Source organism: Hakea prostrata, chromosome 4, assembly GCF_041222555.1.
Source record: "Hakea prostrata isolate BN-2017 chromosome 4, UWA_Hpros_2, whole genome shotgun sequence".
Classification (NCBI taxonomy): Eukaryota; Viridiplantae; Streptophyta; class Magnoliopsida; order Proteales; family Proteaceae; genus Hakea; species Hakea prostrata.
In genome coordinates, this window is record NC_142603.1 from 47,018,327 (window position 1) to 47,043,820 (window position 25,494).

Genomic DNA, 25,494 nt, shown 5'->3' on the forward strand with positions numbered 1-25,494 from the left:
GAGGGAACTGGACATTTGGATTATGAGAAAATTGGGCATTTTGCTTTTGAGGGGCACCAAATTGATTTTGTGTGGAATAATTGCTTAATCCATTTTGGTTTTGCCCTTGAGACCATGAAAAGTTAGGATGATTCTTCCACCCAGGATTGTACGTGTTACTGTACGGGTTTGGAAACATCGCACTGACATTTTCATGTTGGCCTCCAGAATAGCTAGGGCATTCCTCAATTACATGTGTAGGAGACTGACACCATGCACACATAGCAATAGATTTGTCAATAAAATGTGCTTGACTTGGTGGTGCAGCTTTAACTACCAAAGTCTCTAACTTTTTCAAAATGTTATCTATTTGTACTTCCTTATGGACTTGGCTATCAACAAAATATCCCCTACTAGTCCTTTCAGACTCTTGGGTTGACTCCCATTCTCTAGTTCTATCTCGCTAGGTCTAAAAGAAAATTCCAAGCTTCGGAATCATCAGTGAATGATGTAAATCCTGTGGGGCACATTGATTCCAAAAGTTGCTTTGTTTGGTAATCGATACCCTCATAAATTATTTGGCATAAATGCCATAATTCTATACCATGGTGAGGGCATTCTTGGAGAAGGCTTTGAAACCTCTCCATTACCTTAGCAAAAGACTCACTGGGTTTCTGACGAAATTGAAGAATATCATTTCTTATTTTGTTCGTCTTAGAGAAAGGAAAGAATTTCTTTAAGAATAGGACAGTGAATTGTTCCCATGTGATAATGCTATCCCTAGGTAAGCTATAAAGCCACTTTTTAGCTTGATCCTTTAATGCAAATGTAATGAATCTTAGTCTTACAAAGATCATCGGTGAGTCGTTGTACCTTCATAAGGACACAAACCTCCTCAAACTCCCTAAGGAACAAGTATGCATCTTGATCAGGTAACCCATGAAATTGGGGTAACATAGATAGATAATGAGATTTGAGCTCAAAATTATTACCCCTCACTTCAGGTAAACGTATACAAGAAGGTTGTGCAGATCGGGTTGGATAAAATCTATCCCTAAGACTCTTAGGTGGAGGTGGTGGAGGTAGACCTTCCATGGTCAAGTTAGACACTCGGACAATTCTATTTGTAGAATCACGAGTCCAGACACACATGCACTAACCACTTAATGCAATTAATGACTCTTATGAAAGAAATAAATAAAGTAACTAAAGAATAAAAGAAAAGAAAATAACAAAAACAAAAGGAAAGTAGTGAATTTCCCACCACAAAGATTGAAACAATGATTCCAAAGCTGTAAGGTTGCCGTATAGCTGAGCGCTTATAGGTTTGACAGCAAGGGAATCCGTATAGTCTTCGGAGCCACCTACAATCAAATCCTGGGGATTCTGCAGTAGAGTGGGGACTACTATACGTTTTTGTTTCTACTCAAGTTGAGAGTAATATCTTTGAATTTTTTTTTTTTAAATTTTTTTTTTTTTTAAATCACTTCGATTTACCTAAGAATGAGAAAAACAAAGTGGACTAATACCTCCCCGGCAACGGCGCCAAAAACTTGTTTGTGAATTTTAAAAGTAACCGCAAGCGCACGGTATCGTGTAGCTAACGGGTCGATCTCAGGGAGATATGCCACTTAGAATTTGAACTTCTTAATAGTAATGCGAGAGTGGAATGATTCAATTTTTTTTTGTTAACTAATTAACTAAACTAAACGATCCTAATCTATATATCTAATGCAATCGAATTGAAACGAACAATAAATTAAACACAATCAATGCATAAATAAAAGACAGGAAAATGCAGATGCAACACCACCCGTCACCAGAAGCAGAGGCACGACTGTAGGCTTGCTCCGGTTATGTGGTCCGAGATTATGAATGAATAGGCAGAACAATAAATAATGCTGAAAGTAAATAACAGAAAGTAAATAACAAAGCAATAAACAAAGCAATAAAAGGAAAAGGAAATAACTAAAATGCAAATGCAACACCACCCGTCACCAGAAGCAGAGGCACGACTGTAGGCTTGCTCCGGTTATGTGGTCCGAGATTATGAATGAATAGGCAAAATAAATAAATAATGCTGAAAGTAAATCCTAAATTAAGAATATAGAGGGGTAGATAGAAGCGGGAATGGAGGGAGGAGAGAAGATTAATAAAGAAGGTTACTTACTTGCGAATTGAACAAACGATTCGAATCTCAACCAACCCTAACAACCAGATCTAGATCTAGAATGATCTAAATCTGCAATTGCTAGACCCAGAGAAAAACGAATCTAAAAAAATTGAATCTTGAACTTGAAGCTTGAACTTGAATTGCATTACATAAAAAGATTAAACCTAAACATTGAATCTAGAAATTTAAATCTCACTAATGCAAGCAAAGAAAACTAAAGAAAACTTAAATAAACTGAAGAGAGAAGAAAGAATGCTTCTACTAAGCTCTAAGACACGTCCTCCTTTGATGGAGTAGGCTCTCCTTTTATAGAGTTTACATCAGATATGAAGCACGGCTGAATTTGAATAAAACTCAGGGTTTCTATTGACTCATCCAATTAGGGTTTTGACGTACTAATCGCGCCGACTTAGAGAGATCAGATGCATAATCCCACCGTTGGATTTGAGGTTTAAGTAGTCGTGAAGCTCTCCTCCAAAAATCAGCACGATCGGACATCGGATGACCGTTCGATGAAGGGTTTGATCGAAACTGGACTGAGGCATTCAAAAACGGAATTTTTGCTTCATCCTTATCTGAATATAATTCTTTTTCCTCTTTTTCTTTCTTTAATCAAATCCCAAATAAAAAATAAGATATTGAGGTATGCAAGGACTCTTTTCCATCTGGACTCTCTCAATAATATCTCTGTAGATTTGATTTAAAATTTCAGCCGTAGATCAAATTTGCCTTCTTTATCTCTTCAATATTTCGGAGTTGGCCCGTAATCACACATCTCTAGCCCATCATGCTCCAAATCAGGCCCATTTTCGCATTTGAGAATTTGAATGGACTTCTTGACGTGTTAAATAGCATGATTCAAGCCCAAAACTCCAAATATTTGCTTAAGTCTTGAAAAGTCCTAAAATCTGCAAAAACAACATAAAACCCAAGGTAACTCCATTCTAAGTGTATAAAATGCATGCTTTATGCCCTAAGATTTCACACATAAATGTGTTCTTTTTTCCTTTTTTTTCCTTTTTTTTTTTTTTTTTTTTTTCCCTTTCTTCCTTTTCTTTTTTCGTTCTTTTCAATCTTTTTATATATCTTTCCTTATTCTTATTACTCATCCTCTCCTCCTTCTCTTTCTTCTTTTTTTTTTTTTTTTCTACTACCACCACCATACATCTTATTATTATATTTTTTTGTTTTTTTTTTTTTTCTTTATGTCTTGTTTTGTTTGTTTTGTTTTGTTCCCTCTCCTCTTTCCCCCCTCCCCCTTCCGTGGCCCCCCCCTTTTTTTTCCCCTCCCCCCCCCCCCCCCATTTTTTTTTTTCTCCCCCCCCCCCGTTTTTGGGGCCCCCCTCCCCCCTTTTGGCCCCCCCTTGGGCGAGCGAGGCAAGAGACCAATCCAATCGACCAATGAGTACAGCAACCTCATATTTGGTCTATTTTGGATGTTTTGATATCTTTCCTTTTTAATTTCTTTCCTAATATGTTATATATACTTGTTTAGGACTTTCTTCCCAAGTTTAGTCAAGGTCTTACTTGATTCCCTAAGATCCTTTGCGAGTTATATAAGGTAAGGATGGTTATTTCCTTAACTACATAGATTGCATGTTCTAGTTTCTATATTTGAATATCATTGATTTGTTTCCTTAATTAGATTCTTACAATGATATACTAGTGATGCAACTACCTTGATTACAGTAGCATTGCTTGTTTATACTAGATTGATTCATGTATGATTTACTTACCAAATATATGCAAGTTGGATGTTAGTATTGATTTCTTTCCATATAAGAAGTTACCATATATGTGACATGATGGATTTATGTTGTGAATGATTAAGTATGGTTTGGAAAGCGGAGGTGTCCTTTTGACACTTCTGTCCTTGGACAACTACGGGAATATTATGGGATGTTTCCGGAGATGCCCTTTGGACACCTTCCTAAACCGTTCGATGACATACTTAGGGTTGTCTAGTAGTGTTTGGCTAGGATGTCCTATTATGTCAGACCCTAATCAGAGGAGTATTGAGACCGAACGACCCGTGGTAGCAATGGGGATTCATGGGCGCTCAAGACTGGAGACCAACCCGTGAGAGGACATGAATCACATTGTGGGGACCATTTATCGGTAGGGTTGCATATGGATAGACTTGGGCTCACGGGCGCTCAAGACCGGTAACCAACCCCTAAGGGGACATGAGAGCTTCCCGTTTACCATATGTGGATGACCTATAGGGTTGATGAGTCCGTAGTCAAGGACTATGAGGACTCTAGTGTGAAGGATACCGGAAAGGATCGCCAGGGGCGAGGAATGGACGTATCTGGATCTGACTTGATGTAACTAAGTAGGAGACTTGCATTTGGCTAGGCTTTGACCCTAACATGCGCCAGTACATAGACCAATGGTGATGTAAGAGAGTGGTGACTTAACCCCCAACTATGGAATGTCCCGAGGGATGCCGGACCCACTACCAAAAGGCGTTGTATGATGAGACTTTCCTTAAGAAGTACGGTGCTATGACTTAAAGCATGTCTGCCAATAGAGACCAGCACACATAGAGTTAGAATCATATTGCATCATGTTTTTCATATCATATAGCATTTCACTTTGCTTTGAAATCCTGCCATTTATGTTGTTATGGATTAACTGCCTTCTTGGGTTTCTTTGAAACTCATTCCTTTTGTACAATGTATTGTTAGATTTCTCTACAGGTTCTGAGTATCATGACTACTCGTATGAAGAAGTGCAAGGAGAAGAGGCATATCTCCGTAAAGGTGATTGCGGTTACGACAATTACATTGACGATTCCGCGGGTGGTTATGCTGCGTACGATGCTTAGTCCGACCATAGAGTGGAAGCGCCCTTGCGCCATTTTTGAGATTTATACTTATAGAGATGTTGTCTATAAGATTGAGAACAATTTAGTTACTTATTGTACCTGCTATTGGGATTAGTTTTCATTCCTTTTCCTTTTCTTTTAGTAATACTTTTCCGCTGGTTGTAGAGTGGGATTCCGCCTCACTTTACTTATTGATTTAGACATTTTGATTGTCTTTCGTACTCTGATTGTATATGATTTACTCTTTCCTTATTTGGATCTTTTGTTTATCTTTTGCACATTGATTATTTATGTTCATGATTATGTTATTGTCTATGTGGGAGGTTGATTACCTCGATACTTGATCTTCGGGGCATTGGATCACACACTCGGGTATGCCAGGTCGGGTACCGGTTGGGTGGATGTGACATGGATAGCTCATCTGCCATTGTATTTTCTTTCCTTCGGATCTGACATACTTTCAGATTCCTGAATTCCTTCTGCAATGCTTGCACAATCTCTTGATATTTTTGTAATCGGGGTTCTTTAACGCCATACTCCCCTTGTACTTGATTGACAATAAGCTGTGAGTCACTAAAAATAGTTACGTTTGCTATTGCTAATGCTTTTGACAATTGAAGTCCAGCAATTAGGGCCTCGTACTCTGCCTCATTGTTACTCGCTTCGAATGCGAATCTTAATGCATATCGAATAATAAAACCTGTTGGACTCCTCAGAAGAATTCCAGCCCGTGCTCCTTGGTTATCACTTGAACCATCCACGTATACCTCCCAAACGGTTGGAATAGTGGGTTCGGCAATTTCCTCCACCGGTGCAATAGTCTCTACTACGAAATCTGCCAATGCTTGAGCTTTGATTGTCGTTCGTGGCTTAAAGCTTACTTGAAACTCACTGAGTTCGACCGACCAAGCTACCATTCTTCCAGATAAATCAGGTTTACGAAGAACTTTACAAAGGGGAAAAGTAGTAAATACCTCGATTGGATGAGCCTGAAAGTATGGCCGTAGTTTTCTAGCTGCTATCATAAGAGCCAGAGCCTGCTTCTCGATCTAAGAGTACCGCGTCTCTGCGTCAAGTAGTACATGGCTGACATAATAGATTGGCCACTACTTTTTGTCCTTTTCCCGAACGAGTACCGCACTAACTGCCAAGGGGGATACTGCTAAATATAGCTGTAAAATTTCTCCCTTCTCAGGTCGGGACAATAGCGGTGGTCTTCCCAGTGTTTCCTTCAGATCTTCGAAAGCTTTTTGACACTCCTCAGTCCACTTTGCCTCCTTACTGCCCCTCAAATCTTTGAGTGCTTTGAAAAAAGGTAGGCACTTTTCTCCCGATTGTGAGATAAAACGATTCAACACGGCTACTCTCCCCGTTAAACATTGCACATCCCGAACAGTCTTGGGGGCTTCTGTAATATTCAGCCCTATTCTAACCCTGACCCTAACCCGGATCCACTGTTCTATTTAGGTCCAAAGACCCAAAGCGGTGGTAGAAGAGACTTATGGACCCTTTTGATTGATAATTATGATTCGGAGACCGAGCCCATGGACATTGACGATGATACCCCTTGCTTGAGTACATTGTCGGTGTTTAATAAAAGTCTGCGCATCAAAGAAGATTGATTTAGTTGAAGTACCTAATGACCTCCCGTGCACAATCCGAAGGTATTCCCCAAAACTAGACTTCTTGATTGAATTGTAGAAGAAAACCTCACTCAATTTGACCTTGTATAGCCTTTCAAATCCCTACTTGAAGTTGCTGAACTATACCTGTTTTTCTGCTGAGAAATATTTTGGTCGATCCTCTTTGGTCGATGCCATCGACCAAAGTTTCCCAGTCAGCCAAGTTAGTGATTCTATGGAATATTCCCTAATCTATTTATACTAGCCTCGTTTTTTGAGCCCTATTGCAATCATTTTCACTCCTGAGAACGTGGGGGGAGCTTCCCAAAGCAACTCCTAGGCATATGTGAAGGATACTCCACCAAAACTCATTGTTAATCATTGATTCTTGTCTCCATCTACAACTACAAGGTATGATTCATCATTCCACTCTCTATTCTACCTTTTTCTATTCTTTTCTATTCCTCTCTTGCTATTGAGACATTGGAGGTGGTGCTGCAACCTTGCAACCATCACTCCAAGTGTCCACTCATGCTTAACCTATGATCTTCTTAGCCATCTATTGATGCTATGCCCCCATCTCAGGCCTAGCATATGTATTCTTTGATTTTCCTCTTAACATCATGCCATTTTGTACAAAACTGAGTTGTATGGTATGCTATGTTCATGTTTATCACTATCATATGATTCCAATCGAATTTCTATAAGTTCCCCTAGCTATTGCATGCTATTTCTATGTCAATGCAATCAATTCCAATTCATGCCATGATGCTTGTCACTTGAACTTGATAGCTCAATTTGGGGCTTTCTATCACATCCTCCCAGCCGGTACCCTAACTGGCATACCCGAGAGTGTGATCCACAACCCCGAAGATCAGGTATCGAGTAATCAACCTCCCACATAAACAATAACATAATCATGAACAATAATAATCGATGTGCAACAGATAAACCAAAGATCCAAATAAAGAAAGAGTAAATCATATATATAATCAGAGTACGAATTATAATCAAAGTGTTTAAATCAATAAAGTAAAGTGAGGCGAAATCCCACTCTACAACCAGCGGAAATGTAGTTCTAAAAGAGAAAAAAAAAAAAAGAATGAAATCTAATCCCAATAGCAGGTACAATAGGTAACTAAATTGTTCTCAATCTTATAGACAACATCTCTATAAGTATAAATCTCATAAATGGCACAAGGGCGCTTCCACTCTATGGTCGGACTAAGCATCGTACGGAGCATAACCACCCGCGAAATCTTCAGTAATTGTCGTAACCGCAATCACTTTCCTGGAGATATGCCTCTTCTCCTTGCGCTTCTTCATACGAGCAGTCATGATACTCAGAACCTGTAGAGTAATCTAACAAAACATTGTACAAAAGGAATGAGTTTCAAAGAAACTCAGTAAGGCAATTAAACCATGACAATAGATATAACAGGATTTCAAACAGAGTAAACGCTATATGGTATGAAGCACATGATGCAATATGATTCTAACTCTATGTATGCTGGTCTCTATTGGCAGACATGCTTTAAGTCATAGCACCGTACTTCTTTAGGAAAGTCTCATTCACTCATCATCAATTGGTAATGGGTCCTTCATCCCTTAGGATATTCCATGGCTGGGGGTATAGGTCACCACTCTCTCACATCACCATTGGTCTAAGTACCGGCGCATGTCAGGGTCAAAGCCTAACAAAATGCAAGTCTCCTACTCAGTTACATCAAGTCAGATCCAGATACGTCCATTCCTCGCCCCTGGCGATCCTTTCCGGTATCCTTCACACTAGAGTCCTCATAGTCCCTGACTACGGACTCATCAATCCTATAGGTCATCCACATATGGTAAACGGGAAGCTCTCACGTCCTCTCACGGGTTGGTTACTGGTCTTAAGCGCCCGTGAGCCCAAGTCTATCCATATGCAACCCTACCTATAAATGGCCTCTTTCGAGTATCCACAATGTGATCTATGTCCTCTCACGGATTGATTACTGATCTTGAGTGCCCATAAATCCCCATTGCTACCACGGGTCATTCGGTCTCAATACCCCTCCGATTAGGGTCTGACATAACAGGACATCCTAGCCAAACACTACTAGACAGTCCTAATATGTCATCCAACAGTTTAGGAAGGTGTCCAAAGGGCATCTCCGGAAACATCCCATTATATTCCCGTAGTAGTCCTAGGACAGAAGTGTCAAAAGGACACCTCTCCTTCCCAAACCATACTTAAGCATACACAAGCATCAATCCATAACATCACATATATGGTAACTTCATATATGGAAAGAAATCAATAATAACATTCAACTTGTATATAACTGGTAAGTAAATCATACATGAGTCAATTTAAGATAAACAAGTAATGGTACTGACATCAAGACAGTACAACAGTAGTATAACATTGTAAGAATCTAATTAAAGAAATAGACTAACAAGATTCAAATATAGAAAATATACAATTTATGTTAATGGAGTAACCATCCTTACCTTTTATAACTTGCAAAGGAATCTTAAGAATTCAAGTAAGATCTTGACAAACTTGAGAAGAAGGTCCTAAACAAGTGTATACAACATATTAGGAAAGATCCCTAAAAGAAAAGATATCAAAACATCCAAAACAGACCAAATCTGGAGTTGTTGTACTCATTGGTCGATTGGATTGGTCTACTGTCTCAGTCGACCAACAGAGACAGTGGCCTACAAAATCAGAGTTTTAAGAATAAAGAACCGAATTTGGTGGTTCAAAAGGGTACTAAACAAGGGGTAAACTACAATGGTAGTATCCTAACATAAAGAGGACTTCAAAACACTAATCGGATCAAGTTTTCAAGTTACAAATTACGAAATAAAAGTTACCATAATTAGATTAATCATGGTTCTTGAAGAATTCAAAATACAAATCATAGACAAGAACAATAGGAGAATGAATCATTGATTTTGATAAAGATATCATGGAAGGCATACATAGATCTTCAAGAAAATAGATCTAAGAACATGAATCTAAATAAGGAAACAAAACTTACCATAGATGTATCAGTCATGATTCTTGAAGAAAGCATGGTATGATAGGGGAGAAACAACTAGAGATTGATAGATCATGGATCATGTAAGGAAAACACAGCGATTGACTACTAATATGATCAGTAAAATAGATCTAAGAAGATCAGAATTTAAATCAAAGACGAACGAAGACAAGATCATGATTTAGATCATGATTCCTTCAAAAGCTTGCAATGATCATGATTACGGACATTGCTTTAGCCATTAATCCTTAGGAAGATCATGAGAGATAAGTTCAGAGATGTTTGCAACAGAGAATGCAGCATCTCCTCTACTGTCTCAACTCAAAAAGGAAAGAAAACAAGGATGAAGAAGAAGAAGAGAGTGTAAACATACCTTTTTGTGTAAGAACACGAGTTTTGACGAAGATCCGTCAAGATAAACACCAAGAACGCAAGGGAGATGACTTGCAGAGGTCTTTGGTTTGTTCCAAAGAGTTTGGAGGCAGGAAATATGAAGTAGACTCGAGATTGGACTTAAATAGAGCAAGCAAAACCTAATTAGCAAATACAGAACCCATTGGTCGACTGGTCCAGTCGACCAATGAGTCGACCAATCAGTTCAGCAAGTTCAAAACAGGGAATTGAAGGCTCAGATCAAATTCAAACATAAAGGGGTTTTGCACACATACCAAGTGACTTACCTAATAGGTAGAAATGCCTTCGAACCATGATAGAGAACACTCCAAGTCCATCAACTAATCCGATCTTCATCAAGATTCAGTTTCCATAAATAGACCATTGTCATCAACACTCATGGATTCAAAGCCAGACACCAAGTCTTCCACTGGGATGGCCCAAAGCTGACTTCTTGCTTTACTTCGAATTGTCGGACCTACAAACAACAGGGTTTTCCGGGTCAAGGTTAGGGATGGGTTTCACACTTTCTATTTAGACCCTTAGATTATTTTAAATTCTTGATCTGTAGTGTCCTCATATTGTTCTAAAGCATTCCTCCAAGTTCCGGATTGATCCAAACCCTGGAAAACCAATTTCGGATCAAAACCCCCAAAATCCACTATTCTGTCCCGAAGAAGTTTTGGTCGATCCTCTCATCGACCATTGACCAAAGTTGTTGCTAACAGCAACCTTAGCCAGTTTTGACCCGATTAACATCCGATCTTCCCGATTTCTTCTCTAACTCATTATTGATGTTTGTTTAGGGTCTTAACAATTCTTTTGGACCATTTCTTGGTATCCTCAATTCATCATCAACTCAATCTAAGGTAAGGATGGTTATCTCCATAAACTTATAGGCCATCAACTTATGAATTGTGCCCATGCTTAAGGAATAGAATCTCTTGATTGCTTTTAATTATTATAAGATTGTTATACATGTGTTAGGACAGTAGTATCGCAATTCATATACTCTTGTCATGTTAAATTATTATTCTTGATTATTTATGTCTATGATGATTCATTTCAATATCAAGATTTAACTTTTATTATGAAAATGTATTGGATGCATGAGAAGTGATGAACTTGAATATGTGTTTGCCTACATATAACTTGGGATTGGGGAGTGTCCTATTGACACTTCTGTCCTTGGGCACCGGAGGGAATAGTATGGGATGTTCTCCAAAGGTGCCTATCGACACTTTCCCGGGTTATTGGATGACATACATAGGATTGTCTAGTTGGGTGGCTAGGATTGTCCTTGTCGTGTCAGACCTGAATCGGAAGGGCATTGAGACCGAACGAACCGTGGTAGTGTATGGTTTGATGGGCGCTCTAGGCCCGTAACCAATCCGGTAGGGGACATAATGCTACGGATACCCGAAAGGGGCCATTTATTGGTAGGGTTGCAAATAGCTAGACTTGGGCTCACAGGTGCTCAAGATCGGTAACCAATCCGTGAGAGGACGTAAGAGCTTTCTGTTTACTATTTGTGGATGACCAATAGGGTTGATGAGTCCGTAATCTGGGATTACGCTGACTCTAGTGTGAAGGATACCGGAAAGGATCGCCAGGGGCGAGGAATGGACGTATCTGGATCTGACTTGATACGACTGAGTAGATGACTTGCATTGGGCTAGGTTTTCTGTGACATGCGCCGGTACTTATACCAAACGGTGATGTGAGAGAGCGGAGACCGATTTCCCTACCATGGTTTTTAGATGACTTTACCCAATTACCACGGCATTCCCAAGATACAGAACAGGTTGAGGGAGAGTGATTGGCAACCCAAAGAAGTACGGTGCTATGACTTAAAGCATGTCTACCCTAGAGACTAGCATTCATAGAGTTAGAATCATATCTGCATCATATGTTTCATCTCACATTGCATTATGTTATGTTTTGTATATCTATGATTTTAATTATGGAATAACTACCTTGCTGAGTTCTTCGAACTCATTCCTTTTTTACAAATTTTTTTAGATTATCCTACAGGTACCGAAGATTATGATGGCACCTTCTTCGAGACAGACTTTGATCCCGCATGTCACATCCCCCCAGCCGGTACCCTATCTGGATTACCCGGGGAAGTGATCCACAACCCAAAAGATCAAGTTTAGGAACGATCATATCCATTTAGCACAATAACATAATTAAAAGCATGAACAAATCATTGTATTCTAATAAGTTAATAATAAAATTCAAGAAAAGATCTCAGAATGATCACTAAGAATATCAGAGTGCGAATTAACAAGATACCAAATCAAAAGACAACTATAGAGTATAGCGGAAATATACTCCACAAACATATGCGGAAGGCAGATCGAAATCTAAGTAAAGCTCTAATCTAATACAAGTAAAGTAAAAGATAAGTCTAGAAGAAACAAGAGAAATCTAATCCACATCTTCAGTCGACTCTTCTTCATCTTCTTCATCTTGCGCTTCCTCATACGTACCGTCATAGTATTCCAAACCTGAAAAGAAGTGTAACAAAAGATATGGTACAAAAGGAGTGAGTTTCGAAAGAAACCCAGTAAGGCAGTTAAATCCATAATAACATAAATGGAAGGATTTCAAAACAAACATAAAGGCAATATGGTATGAGACAAACAATAAATGTATGAATCTAACTCTATGTATGCTGGTCTCTATTGGCAGACATGCTTTAAGTCATAGCACCATACTTCTTTGGGTAGGTCAATCACACAACGCCATTTGGTAGTGGGTCCGGCATCCCTCGGGACATTCCATGGCTGGGGTTTAAGTCACCGCTCTCTCACATCACCATTTGGTATAAGTATTGGCGCATGTCAGGGTTAAGCCTAGCCAAATGCAAGTCTTCTACTTAGTTACATCAAGTTAGATCCAAATACGTCCATTCCTCCCCCCTGGCGATCCTTTCCGGTATCCTTCACACTAGAGTCCTCATAGTCCCTGACTACGGACTCATCAACCCTATTGGTCATCCACATATGGTAAACGGGAAGCTCTCACGTCCTCTCACGGGTTGGTTACCGGTCTTAAGCGCCCGTGAGCCCAAGTCTATCCATATGCAACCCTACCAATAAATGGCCCCCACAATGTGATTCCTGTCCTCTCACGGGTTGGTTACCGGTCTTGAGCGCCCATGAATCCCCATTGCTACCACGGGTCGTTCGGTCTCAATACCCTTCCGAATCGGGTCTGATATAACGGGGTATTCCTAGCCAAACACTTGCTAGACAGCCCTAGGTATGAAAATCAATAATTCGGAAAGGTGTCAATGGGCATCTTCGGAGAACATCCCATACTATTCCCTTCGATGTCCAAGGACGGAAGTGTCAAAAGGACACCTCTCCTTCCCGAACCATACTTAATCAATCACAATCACAAATCAATCATATCATGTACATTTACAGTATATAGAAAATATACCATAATAAGATCCATCTCATATACAGTTAACAATTAAAGACATTCATAAACTAAAGAAAGCAAGTAAATAATACAACTGTAATTGAAGTAAATACAGCAGTAATATATTCATAAAAGAATCTAATTATGGTAACAAATCCGAAAGATTCTAATATAGAAACTAAAATCACACAATCTATGCTATTATAGAAGTAACCATCCTTACCTTATGTAACTTGAAGAGAATCTCCAAGGATCAAGGAAGATCTTCCTAAACTTGGCAAGAAAGTCCTAAACAAGTATACATATTATATTAGGAAAGAAACCTAGAAGGTAAGAGATCAAATCATCCAAAATAGACCAAATATGAGGTTACTGTCCTCATTGGTCGATTGACTTGGTCTACTGCCTCAGTCGACCAATGAGTCGACCAATAGAGACAAGTGGCCTTCAAAATCGAGTTTTTAGAATATAGAACCGAATTTGGTGGTTCAAAAGGGTACCAAACAAGGGGGAAACTACTATGACAGTATCCTAGTATATAGAGGACTTCAAAACACTAATCAAATTAAGTCTTCAAGTTACAAATTAGGAAACAAAAGTTACCATAATTAGATCAATCATGGTTTTTGAAGAATTCATAGTAAAAATCATGGACAAGAACGATAGGATGATGGATCATAGGTTGTGATAAAGAAATCATGAAAAGCATGCATAGATCTTCAAGAAAAATATATCTAAGACTGAAGAACATGAATCTAAATAAGGAAACAAAACTTACCATAAATGTATCAGTCATGGTTCTTGGAGAAAGTATGGTATGATCAAGAAGAAAGAACTAGAGATTGATAGGTTACAACTCTTGTAAAGAAAACACAGCGATTGACTACTAATATGATCAATAAAACAAATCTAAGAAGAGCAGAATTTGAATCAAAAGATAAACAGCAAGGTTGGACTTAAATAGAGCAAGAAAGACCTAAATCTGGAAAACAAATCTCGTTGGTTGATCGGATTGGTCTATCACCTCGATCAACCAATCGACCAATGGAGACAGCAAGGTACATAATGCACTGTTTTGGTCATAACTTCTTCGTTTGAAGTCCGATTGATCCGAAATTCGAAAGGGAACTTCACACAAACATAATAAGACTATCTAGCATGAATTGGGCATCATCCATTGTCCAAAAATCAGTACTTTATAATTTGGAACATGAGTTTCTAAATTGGAAACAACATGGTTTTCATAGCAAACTCACCATGGATTCAAGGGAAGAATTAGCGAGAACAAGGCTTCACTCAAATGGAATACCAAGAACATATCAGAGGCAAGAATAACTAAATAGAAAATCAAAAGAATACTAATCCTAGAATGAGAGGAGTCAAAAATAGAAACTTACTATAATGCTTATATCAATGGTCAACATAGAAGGCTAAAATGGCTAGAAAGAAAGGGGAATTGATTCAAGGAGATGAAATACATTGGAACAGCAACAAAGGCTAAGATCAAGCATGATAAACATTAATTAGAATAGAAGCTACAGTAGAATGGTCATGCTGTCCAAAATTCAATCAAAATCAATGAAGAATTGAGGAGATTCACCATGTGGTTTCAAGGAATGCATAGAGTGATTGGGGGTTCAATCTGAGACATAAGGAGATTAGAGAATAGGTAGTTACAGTAGTGTAACACCTTCTCCACAATCAAAACATCAAGATAGAATAGTAAGAAGAAGAAAAGAGAGAATAAGGAGATAGAACATTGAAATCAAGGTCCAACTTCAAAGTGTAACATTAAACTAACCTTTCTTCACCCGAAACAGATAGGATGTCCTAACAAAGTTTGGGCTGGATTTCACATTCTCCCCCCCTTAAAATAATTTCGTCCTCGAAATTGGGAGAGTACCTGGCTTCCAAGGAGATGGAGATACATTGCTTTTATCTTGACTCTCTTCTCTCAAAGTCATCGGAAACAAATAACAATAAGTCTTTTGTAAGAAAACGAAGAATAAATCTAACATGCTTTGAAATCAAATCGAAAGTATGATCATGGCACGATGAAGATTTCACAAGGATCATGGCGAAGAAGAATATGAAGATCATAAAACCCTAAGAATGAAAGGATCACTACAAGAAAAAGTGGCAATTGCCACGGAAAAAAGATACCGTGGCAAAAGGTCACATATTGTCACGGGAGTAAAGGAACCGTAATATTTAAGGGATTATATGCCACGGAAAAACAATTCCGTGGCAAAAACTCAGTATATACCACCCTTAAAAATCCTCCGTGACAATTGTATATAAAAATTACACTATTTGCCACAGTAATTTATTACCGTGGCAACAACTTCATATATACCACTGTGCAAACATACCATAATAATAAATTAACTAAATACTACGGTAATTACCGTAGCAAATAGTCAATTTCAAAGTTTTGCAAAAATGGTAGAATACTTAAATCATTTGCCACGGTAGCATATTACCGTGGAAAATAGATTGACTAAATCCAATTATAATAAGGCTTAAACCATTTGCCACGGTAGTATATAACCGTGGTAAATATATTTACTAAATCGAAAATTGGTTATAATACTTAGACCATTCGCGGTAGGCTTTGGATATAATTCAATTTGCCACGGTTATATTACCATGGCAAATATATTCACTGAATTGTGTGAAAAACACTTTGGTTATATATATAATACTTAAACCATTTACCACGGTAGTAAATTACCGTGGCAAATAGATTCAGTAAATCGATTTTTAATGGATTAATATATACAACGGACATAACTTCTCGTAATAATAGATTAATATATAAAACTTTATGGTGGACACATGCTTAAATGCTACGGTTAATAATAGATTAATATATAAAACTTTATGGTGGACACATGCTTAAATGCTACGGTAATAACCGTGGCGTATAGATAGACAAAATGCCACGGTAATATATTACCATTGCAAAAGTTTAGTATATACAACGTTGTTTATACCACTGACACTTCTTGTCTTACTCATTTAGTCTACATGCTACGGTAAACTACCGTAGCGTATAAGTCTGGCGGTAATATTACATCATCTATTTGCTACGGGAGGTGATTACCGTGGCAAATAGATATAGGAAAGATTATTTTAGGCGCCTTCCACTTATTCTCGCGCGAAGCTGATAAAACAGGATTTCTTTGATATTTCGTCGGTGATTGCAGTGGAGAACCAGCGCACGGAGCTGAGAAGCTTAGGTTGTGGTGCTCGATTGTCTTCCCGTCGGTGATTGCAGCGCTTAGTCCTTCATTTCAACCCTTGAGTTGCCGATGAGGTTTAAAAGGATCTCATGAATTCTGTTTCAAGCTAAATTTGATGAACTGAGAGGCTTGCCATTTTCTTTTTCCCTCATTGCTAGGGTAAGGTTTGCTGATCATAAGACCTTGTACATTTTCGAATCATTGGCTCTTAGTTATTATTCTGAAATCTCCAAAAATTTTGAGACGAATCTCACAAAGGGTCTCTATTATTCTGAAATCTATGTCTCTCTCAAGTAACCTCTTACTATATTTTCATTTGACATACCTGCAACTAACTAGATTTTTTCAAAAAGGTAAAAAGGGATTCGGTTTTAATCAATAATGGATCTAGTGGCTTCTTCTGCAAGTGGTTTTAACATTTAATGTGGTCATTATTGATTCCTTTAAGATTTTCAGGTAGCGAAGAGATACAGAGAGATGAAAAGAATCTCTCCATAAATTTTGAGAAGAATCTCATGAGTGTCTCTATTATCCTGAAATCTGTGTCTCTCTCGAGTGCAAATGTCAATAGAAGTTCTAATATTTGAGATTGACGTGGTTTAGAAGATACTGTACAAGTAATTGGTTAACCCTAAAAAGGTATACTAGCAGTGAATCAGTGTCTATAATTTTCTACTGTGATGTTGCTTTAACTTGGCTTTGATTCTAGCTCTTGGTCCTCGTTTGAAGAATAGTTTGAATGTAGCTAAGTTAATTTGAAATCAGTAGAGGTAGTCAATCTGACTTAGCACCATTAGTTTTCACACTTGTATCCTAAATCTCTTGATTCACCATTAATGAAAACATTTTTTGAGTTATCCATGGTGGTTCACTCAGAAATTTTTTAACTATTAACTAAGAGCCAATGATTCGGCGATGGTAATGGATTTCAATTTTAATCTGATGTGGTTCCATATTTCGAATTTCAAGTGTCACAGTAGGTACAAGTGCTCAGGACTATGTAGATGCCTTTGAGAAGCTTCTAAGATTGAATTTGCCTGGGAAGCAGGTGGATATTTCTTCTTATTTTTCAGTTTTTTTACACTCCTTTTTTGTTTATTTTTTGTCTCATTATTCTTATGCCACTTTCATCTTCTAATGCACCATGAGTGCAGGATAGGGAGATCATGCGAGTCCTTGTAGAGTGCTGTTTGCAAGAGAAGGATTTCAACAAGTATTACAGAGAACCATAAGTTCACCTTACAGGTACACTACCCTCTCATTAATTAGTAAGACTAACATTACATCATCGTTCAATGGACAAAAGTGTGGTTTAGGTGAATCAGGGGTGTTTTGGCCTGGTAGGTGTTGTATAGGCAACTGAAGATATTGTTAACTTCAAATTTTATGTCTTGGAGTTTATAATTCTGACTTGTTTTCTAGCAGTTCAAATGTCACTTTTACTAACCATTCTTTTAGAGGTAAAAAATTCATTTATAATATTTATGTTTTGTTCAAACACCACTAACATGATGCTTTATTGTGTGCTTCTTTCTATTGTTGCCTTTTTATTTTTTTCTTGTTGAAAAGTCTAATAGAAAATGGTTATGTGGGTTGTGCTCAGAAACTGTGAGAAAAGTCTGTAAAATCTTAATCAACTTAGAAAATAATTTTCTGAAAGTAACTTCCAAGGAAATCAAATTTCTGTCTTGTAATCTAAATTTTCTTTTAGTGAAAAGCCTATCTATTACTCAATAAACTTTTATATGTAGCCACAAAGAGGGAATGATCAAGTGCCTCTAAGTCCCCATATTAGGCAATTCACATCAAATGCAAGCTCATAGACTGTTGTTTGTTGTTATATGAAGGGGAAGATGAATACTCAACATACAGAGAGTCCTGATACATCATTGTTCACAAGATGTGTACCCATTCCTTGGTGAATTTCAGAGTTAAAACTGCCTTTAATAACAATAAATGCGTAGATTAATTGTCTAAAGATGATGAGGTAGTTTTAACTTTTACTTTTTCTTTTCTCAAGTTTATTAACGCTCTTTTATTTGACCAGTTACGTGTGAAAACTATGGATAGGAGTTGGATTCAAAGATCAAAGGACCCATCCTTTCGATTGTCTACACTATACAGGCAAGAAGTTGAGAAATTTTTGGACAATGCATTTTCTAATGCAGCTTGTGGGGATCAAATCGTATGCCCATGTATAAAGTGCATAAATCAGCTTTGGGGAAATAGGACTGAAGTGACTGAACATCTAGTCTGTGATGGATTTTTGAGGAATTATACAATTTGGCAACACCATGGAGAAGCATCATTTTCACACACACCTCTACCTGAAACTCCAATGGAATTTGAGGTAACCAATATCTCTGATACACATAACATGGTAAATGAAATGTTGGGAGGAAATGTAGACAAAGAGATTGAGGACGACAGTAGAAGATTGAATGCAAATAGGTCAAGCACAGAAATAGAGAAATATGAACGACTGATGAAAGATGCAAGTTTACCGTTGTATTCAGGAAATAAAAAGTTCACAAAATTATCTTTCATTCTTCAGCTTTATCATATTAAATGCCTCTGTAAGTTGAACGACAAGGCATTGTCAATGTTGCTTGACTTATTGAAAGAGGCATTTCCTGAGCCGAACACATTACCAAAGTCTTTGTATGAGACCAAGAAGATCATCAAAGATTTGGGCCTCAATTATAACAAGATTGATGCATGCACCAACGATTGTATGTTATATCGGAATGAGGCAGCCAATGCCACATCTTGTTACAAATGTGGTGCATCAAGGTATGAATCGATTGAGAAGAAAATCCCAGTCAAGGTATTACGTCATTTCCCTTTGATCCCAAGATTCCAAAGGTTATACATGTCATCTAAGATCTCAAGTGATATGAGATGGCATCATGAACAGCGTGTGGACGACAATAAGTTACGACACCCTGCTGACTCTAAAGCATGGAAGGACTTTGATAGGTTATATCCTGATTTTGGTAAGGAACCCCGTAATATTAGGCTTGGGCTTGCAAGTGATGGATTTAATCCATTTAAGAGGATTAGCTCAAAGCATAGTACATGGCCAGTCGTCTTGATTCCTTACAACTTGCCACCATGGATGTGTATGAAGACGCCTAACATGATTCTTACATTGCTTATTCCTGGACGAAGACAGCCCGGGAATGATATAGACATATATTTACAACCGTTGATTGATGAGTTGAAAATATTGTGGGACAGTGGTGTTGAAACTTATGACGCATACAAGAAGGAAATGTTTAGGATGTGTGCATGTTTGTTATGGACTATTAATGATTTTCCAGCATACGCGAATCTCTCAGGTTGGAGCACGAAAGGTGCTTTGGCTTGTCCATGCTGCAACAAGTATACATCCTCACGTTGGCTAAAATTTGGAAGGAAGCAGTGTTACTTAGGCCATCGTCGTTTCCTTCCTCATGATCACAAATTTCGTCGTGACAAAAGAAGCTTTGATGGTCATGAAGAACATAGAGTGCAACCAAAGATACCTTCTGGGTTTGATGCGTTGGAACAACTATGGGGTGCTCAGTTTCCCCCATTCGGGAAGGATAAGATTGAGAATAATGGGAGGAAAAGAAGAAAAGATAAGAATAAGTTTGAACTCCCTCTTAATTGGAAGAAAAAGAGTATATTCTTTGATTTGCCATATTGGAAAGATAACATTATTCGTCACAATTTGGATGTTATGCATATTGAGAAGAATGTTTGTGATAGCATAATGTACACATTGTTGGGTACAAAAGACAAGACGAAAGATCACCTGAATGCACGTTTAGATTTAAAAGATATGAATATTCGTGTTGATCTCCATCCAAAGAATATTGAAGGCAGGAATAAAGTCATTTTACCTCCAGCGTGTTATTCATTGTCTAATGGGGACAAGGAGATGTTTTGCACAATATTGAGTGGTATCAAGGTTCCAGACGGCTATGCTGGTAATATCTCACGCAATGTGCAAGTCAAGGAAAAGATAATATCAGATTTGAAGAGCCATGATTGTCATATTATGATGCAACAACTTCTTCCAATCGCCTTGCGTAGTGTTTTGCCTAATAATATTGGTAAAATATTGATCGAGTTATGTGAGTTCTTTCGGGATTTATGTAGTAAGGTTAGTTCTGAGGAGGATTTCAAAATGCTTGACCAAAGAGCTGCTATGTTGATGTGTAACCTTGAAAGGTACTTACCACCGGGATTTTTTGATATAATGGTGCATTTGGTCATTCATTTAGCTCAAGAGGCAAGTGTGGCTGGTCCAGTACATTATCGTTGGATGTATCCAATAGAAAGGTTAGTTTTTAAGAGGTCATTTAAATGATGCACCTTGTTAATATTATATGACTATTATTGTTAAAATTCATCTTAAACATGACTTCATGTAGGTTCCTCAAGCGATTGAAAGATTATGTTCGCAATAATAGTCGGCCAGAAGGCTCGATAGCAGAAGGATATATTGCAGAAGAGTGTTTACTAATTTGTTCTAGATACTTTGAAGGAGTTGAAACAATATTGAATCGGCCAAATAGAAATTATGTTACATTGGACATAGAAGACCTAAATTCAATATTTTCTAACATGGGTCGACCGCTTGGGAAGTGTGAACTATTACGTCTTGAAATGAAAGAAAGGAATCAAGCACATCGATGCGTGCTAGTCAATTACAAAGGAATAGATGAATACCAACAATAAGTATGGACAACATGATACATCTTCATTATTCAAATTTGATAATTTATATCAAAGCGTAATTGATTGATATTTTTTGGGATAACTCTTTTTTAGATTCCATATAAAGGAGATTAAAAGGCACTTAGGTCGTGGTGCTCGTCCTAAAAAGGTTATGAATTTGCATGATAGGGACTTCCCAAAATGGTTCAATGAGTATGTAAGTGTAACTATTCTCATAATTTACTTTATACAAATCTGCTTAGAAACTTTTCAATCTTATTTATACCAATATTGTATTTCCAGATACTGAAACTCCGCCAAGATGGGATTCCGATGCCTGAAGAAGTCATATGTCTAGCTAGAGGTCCAAACTCTGAGGCAAGAAGTTACATGAGATACATTGTTAATGGGATCAGGTTTCATAGTAAAGTGTATGAGGTCACCAAGAAAACTCAAAATAGTGGGGTCATGATAACTGCATTGACTAATAGCTTTTCAAGTCTAAAGGACAAGCATCCTATTGAGGGGCCGGTCACTTATTACGGCATTTTGAATCAAGTAATAGAAGTGGAATATTCTGCAGATCTCAAAGTAACATTATTTAAGTGTGATTGGGCTCATCCAGAGAGCGGAGTGCAGAAAGATGAACTTGGGTTTACACTTGTAAATTTTAATCACTTGAAATATAGTGGACAAAATATAAATGATGAGCCATATGTCCTTGCTTCAAAAGTAGAGCAGGTGTTTTATGTGTTGGATCCTCGAAAGTCTGGTTGGCATGTTGTTGTACTGGTTGGCATGTTGTTGTAACTACCAAGATTAGGGATACATATGACTTGTTAGGAGAGGAAAGTGATGCTCCAAATCAAGCATGCACATCGACTTCAATACAACAAAGGCATAGTAGGCAACTATTAGAGCAAGAAGGTGAAACTGATTTTGGGTGGACTAGGATTGATATAGAAGGGATGATTGTTGAAACGCCCATCAAACCAAATAATGAAATTGCAAGTTCTGAATCTTCTGATAATGATTATATGAGCTGACTTTGCAGGTAAGGATCCAACCAAGAGTTGTATAAATGCTTATGTTCTAGAATTGCAGTTTCCTCTTTTGGCTTTTGATTCATTTTTTTTAATAGTTGTATTGACTTTGAGTTTCCTCTTTATGATCTCAAGTAATAGTGAAGTGTTTGGTTGAATTTAATAATTGAGGCGAGTATGGTTCTTTTATTTTTTGTAATGAAAGACTTCATCTATGAATCTAGCCTGAATGCATGACTCCACTCAAGTTGTGAAGAATTACATTGATCTCTTATTTTTTGGTGCTCTTCGCTATGGTCACTCTCTTTACTTCCAACCTTCTATCTCATTGCTACAGGTGTGGAGATCCATCTACTGGAAAAAGAAATTACAACTTACATGGATGCTGTCAAAGCCAACTTAGGTAAACTTTTCAACCCAGATTTAGAAACTTACTTTTTTCAGAAGAACTTGTTTGTTTTAATTTTAAAAATTCTTTAACTACAGGGGGAAGAAGAGTGGCAATTTGTGGAACAATTCAATATTTGAATATGTTTGAGGTTGCCATAGGTTACACAATTGCTGCCTCAATAAGCATGATATGAGTTATAATTAAACATAATTAGTTTTTATACATCACTGTAAAAATTGTCATGTATTTATCCTTACGTCACTACCATATGTTTGTCAAAGTTGGCATGTTTTAATCCACAGATCAGTAAATATACCTAGTTTGGAGAAAGAAAAAAAATATGGGGAAGAGCATATGAATTTTGGCTTTCATAGTTTCTTTTTTCCTCGGATGGGCGGTTTGAAGTGTTATAATGTTCTGTATTATATTTTTAGATTGTTTCAACCTCCGGCTATGCATTTGGACAGAGGTCCCCCTTAGATGATGCTTCTAGATTGATCTGATCTTAAGTTCTAATCATAAATATCTCTTGTGTGTGGTTCATATACCAATGTTTTGATCTTGGAGGCTCCTTGGAATGATTTCATTTTCTTGTCATAATCACTGTATGTTTTGCTTTTCTGGTATTTTTGTTTTCAGTAATTTAATTACATCTCAGAACACATGGTTATGTAGTAAATAGTTAACACTTAACCTGGGTGCATGAGAAAGGTAGATATTACTAGGGCCTCATTTTGTTTTATACTACTTTGCTGGATCCATTTTGAGATGAAACAAAATTCTATGAGAACAAAATCTGGAAACCATATTACTGAATTGCAAGTACAGTATTTGGAATGCTATATACTAGTTTTTATATCTCACCTTAATGCTATACACTTACTGCCATGCATGAATTAATGTGTATTCCACCATAGATTAATTATGAATGAAACTCAATTTTGCAGAGAATGGGAACTTCAGAGGGAGCTTAACTGGTGTTAGCATAGAAGCTGATATAACACCCATGAAAAAGATGTGGCGAAGTGTTCAAGCTCTTGGAGCTGTTGCCTTTGCTTATTCTTTCTCTGTTATCCAAATCTTCTTACAGGCTTTGGATACTTCAGTGCTTATTGGATTTTTGATATTGCCAATGTTGCAATTGTGGTTCATCTGATTGGGGCATACCAGGTGATTAACTAAAGTCCCTATAAGCCTTGACATCTGTCAAACACAGCAAATCACACCACTAAACATTAATTTTGCAGGTTTTTTGTCAACCGCTGTTTGCATTTGTGGAGAATGAAGAGAGAGAGACTTGTGTATTATTGGATACAGAAAGACTTGGGAAAGACACGGCAGAAAAGAGGATCGTGGGTCATTCGTGGCAATATCATTTGGGACAACAACGGCATCTTCTTGGCTGCGCAGGCCATTTCCTGCTATAGCTCTTCAGCTCTTGCTGTACATGGAACTTGAAGCAATCAGGAATGGAATGCTATTGACTCTACAGCTCAACATTGATAATTTACTTGTGTTATCAGATTGCAAAGTTGCAATCTTGGCTCTTCTCAGCCCATAGATTGGTTAAGCTTGGGCTTATTACAGGAGATTAGAAAGTAATCTTAATCTTTTCAGCATTTGGTTTTTAGGCATGTAAATAGCTAGAATGGATATTTAGATCGGTTGGGTTCATGGCCATTGACAGTTTACTTCCCAATTGAAATGTTTATTGCGGAGAAGAAGATAGGAAGATGGACAAGTAGATGGCTTGGACTCCAGCTACTCAATGTTTCTTGTCTCTCTATCACTGTAGTTGCTGCTTGTGGTTCTGTTGCAGGAGTTCTTATTGATCTCAAAACATATAAAGTGTTTGGGTCTAATTGATTATTGATGGAAAGAGTTACCATTTTAAATACATCGATTAGTTTTACACATATGGCTAAGCAATGGTATTTATGTACATGTACTGCTATAGTGCTGTACTAAAATAAAAATTAAAAAAAAAAAAAAAAAAAACTTATTTGTGACGGTAGGAAATTTCCATAGCAAAAAACAAAAGTGTGGCAGAGCAAACTATTTGCTACGGAAATCAGGGACCGTAGCATATGATGAAGTATTTGTTACGGTGCTTACCGTAGCATATAACTAATTATTTGTCACGGTAGATACCGTAGCAATTACCAAAGTATTTGCTACGGTAACAAATTACCGTAGCAAAAGATAGTAGAACCGACGTCACCCAATTTCCGTCGTAAAGGTTTACGACGGCTCTCTAACCGACGGAAACTTACCGTCGGGTAAATTCTTTTGCTACGGTTGCAGGGCTTTTGCCACGGTAATTTTCCGTGGCAAAAGCCCTTATTTCTTGTAGTGGATATTTGTAGAAGAGATGGTTGCAAGGATGCGGCATCTTCTTCATAATCTCAATCTCAAAGAATAAATCATAGCAACAGTAGATCAATACAACACAAGAGAGATTACAATCTTTGATTGAATAATAGGAGATGAAAAGCTTGAAGTCTTGAAACAATTAGAAAGACTAACAAATCATGAAGATCACACTTGATTTCCCTTCGAAATCATCATGTGGAGAAATTACAAGGTTATAGAGTGTATGGAGATCCAATCTAGAACAACAAGGATAGAAGGATCAATCATGGGAATG

At 37.6% G+C, this 25,494-nt stretch overlaps 1 protein-coding gene and 1 non-coding gene across 4 annotated transcripts; both read left to right on the forward strand.

Annotated features, from left to right (window-relative positions):
- Nucleotides 1–579: 579 nt before the first annotated feature.
- LOC149019185 (small nucleolar RNA R71) lies at nt 580–686 on the forward strand. The gene has a single exon (XR_016173254.1). It is a non-coding gene; the product is annotated as a small nucleolar RNA R71 (small nucleolar RNA).
- A 15,945-nt stretch (nt 687–16,631) lies between these two features.
- On the forward strand, nt 16,632–25,014 carry LOC149019186 (uncharacterized). 3 transcript variants are annotated; one of them, XM_089153236.1, is made up of 9 exons: nt 16,632–16,865; nt 17,676–17,754; nt 17,861–17,951; nt 18,754–21,035; nt 21,128–21,630; nt 21,717–22,467; nt 22,794–22,859; nt 23,795–24,017; nt 24,095–25,014. In XM_089153236.1, the coding sequence occupies exons 4-5, from the start codon at nt 18,769–18,771 to the stop codon at nt 21,432–21,434; spliced, it is 2,574 nt and encodes an 857-aa protein (XP_089009362.1). In that variant the 5' UTR covers nt 16,632–16,865; nt 17,676–17,754; nt 17,861–17,951; nt 18,754–18,768; the 3' UTR covers nt 21,435–21,630; nt 21,717–22,467; nt 22,794–22,859; nt 23,795–24,017; nt 24,095–25,014. The 3 variants fall into 3 exon arrangements, 1 of the variants encoding a protein (XP_089009362.1); XR_016173038.1 differs by lacking the exons at nt 18,754–21,035; nt 21,128–21,630; nt 21,717–22,467 and having other exon boundaries at nt 24,095–24,974; XR_016173039.1 differs by lacking the exons at nt 18,754–21,035; nt 21,128–21,630; nt 21,717–22,467; nt 22,794–22,859 and having other exon boundaries at nt 24,095–24,977.
- Nucleotides 25,015–25,494: the final 480 nt, after the last annotated feature.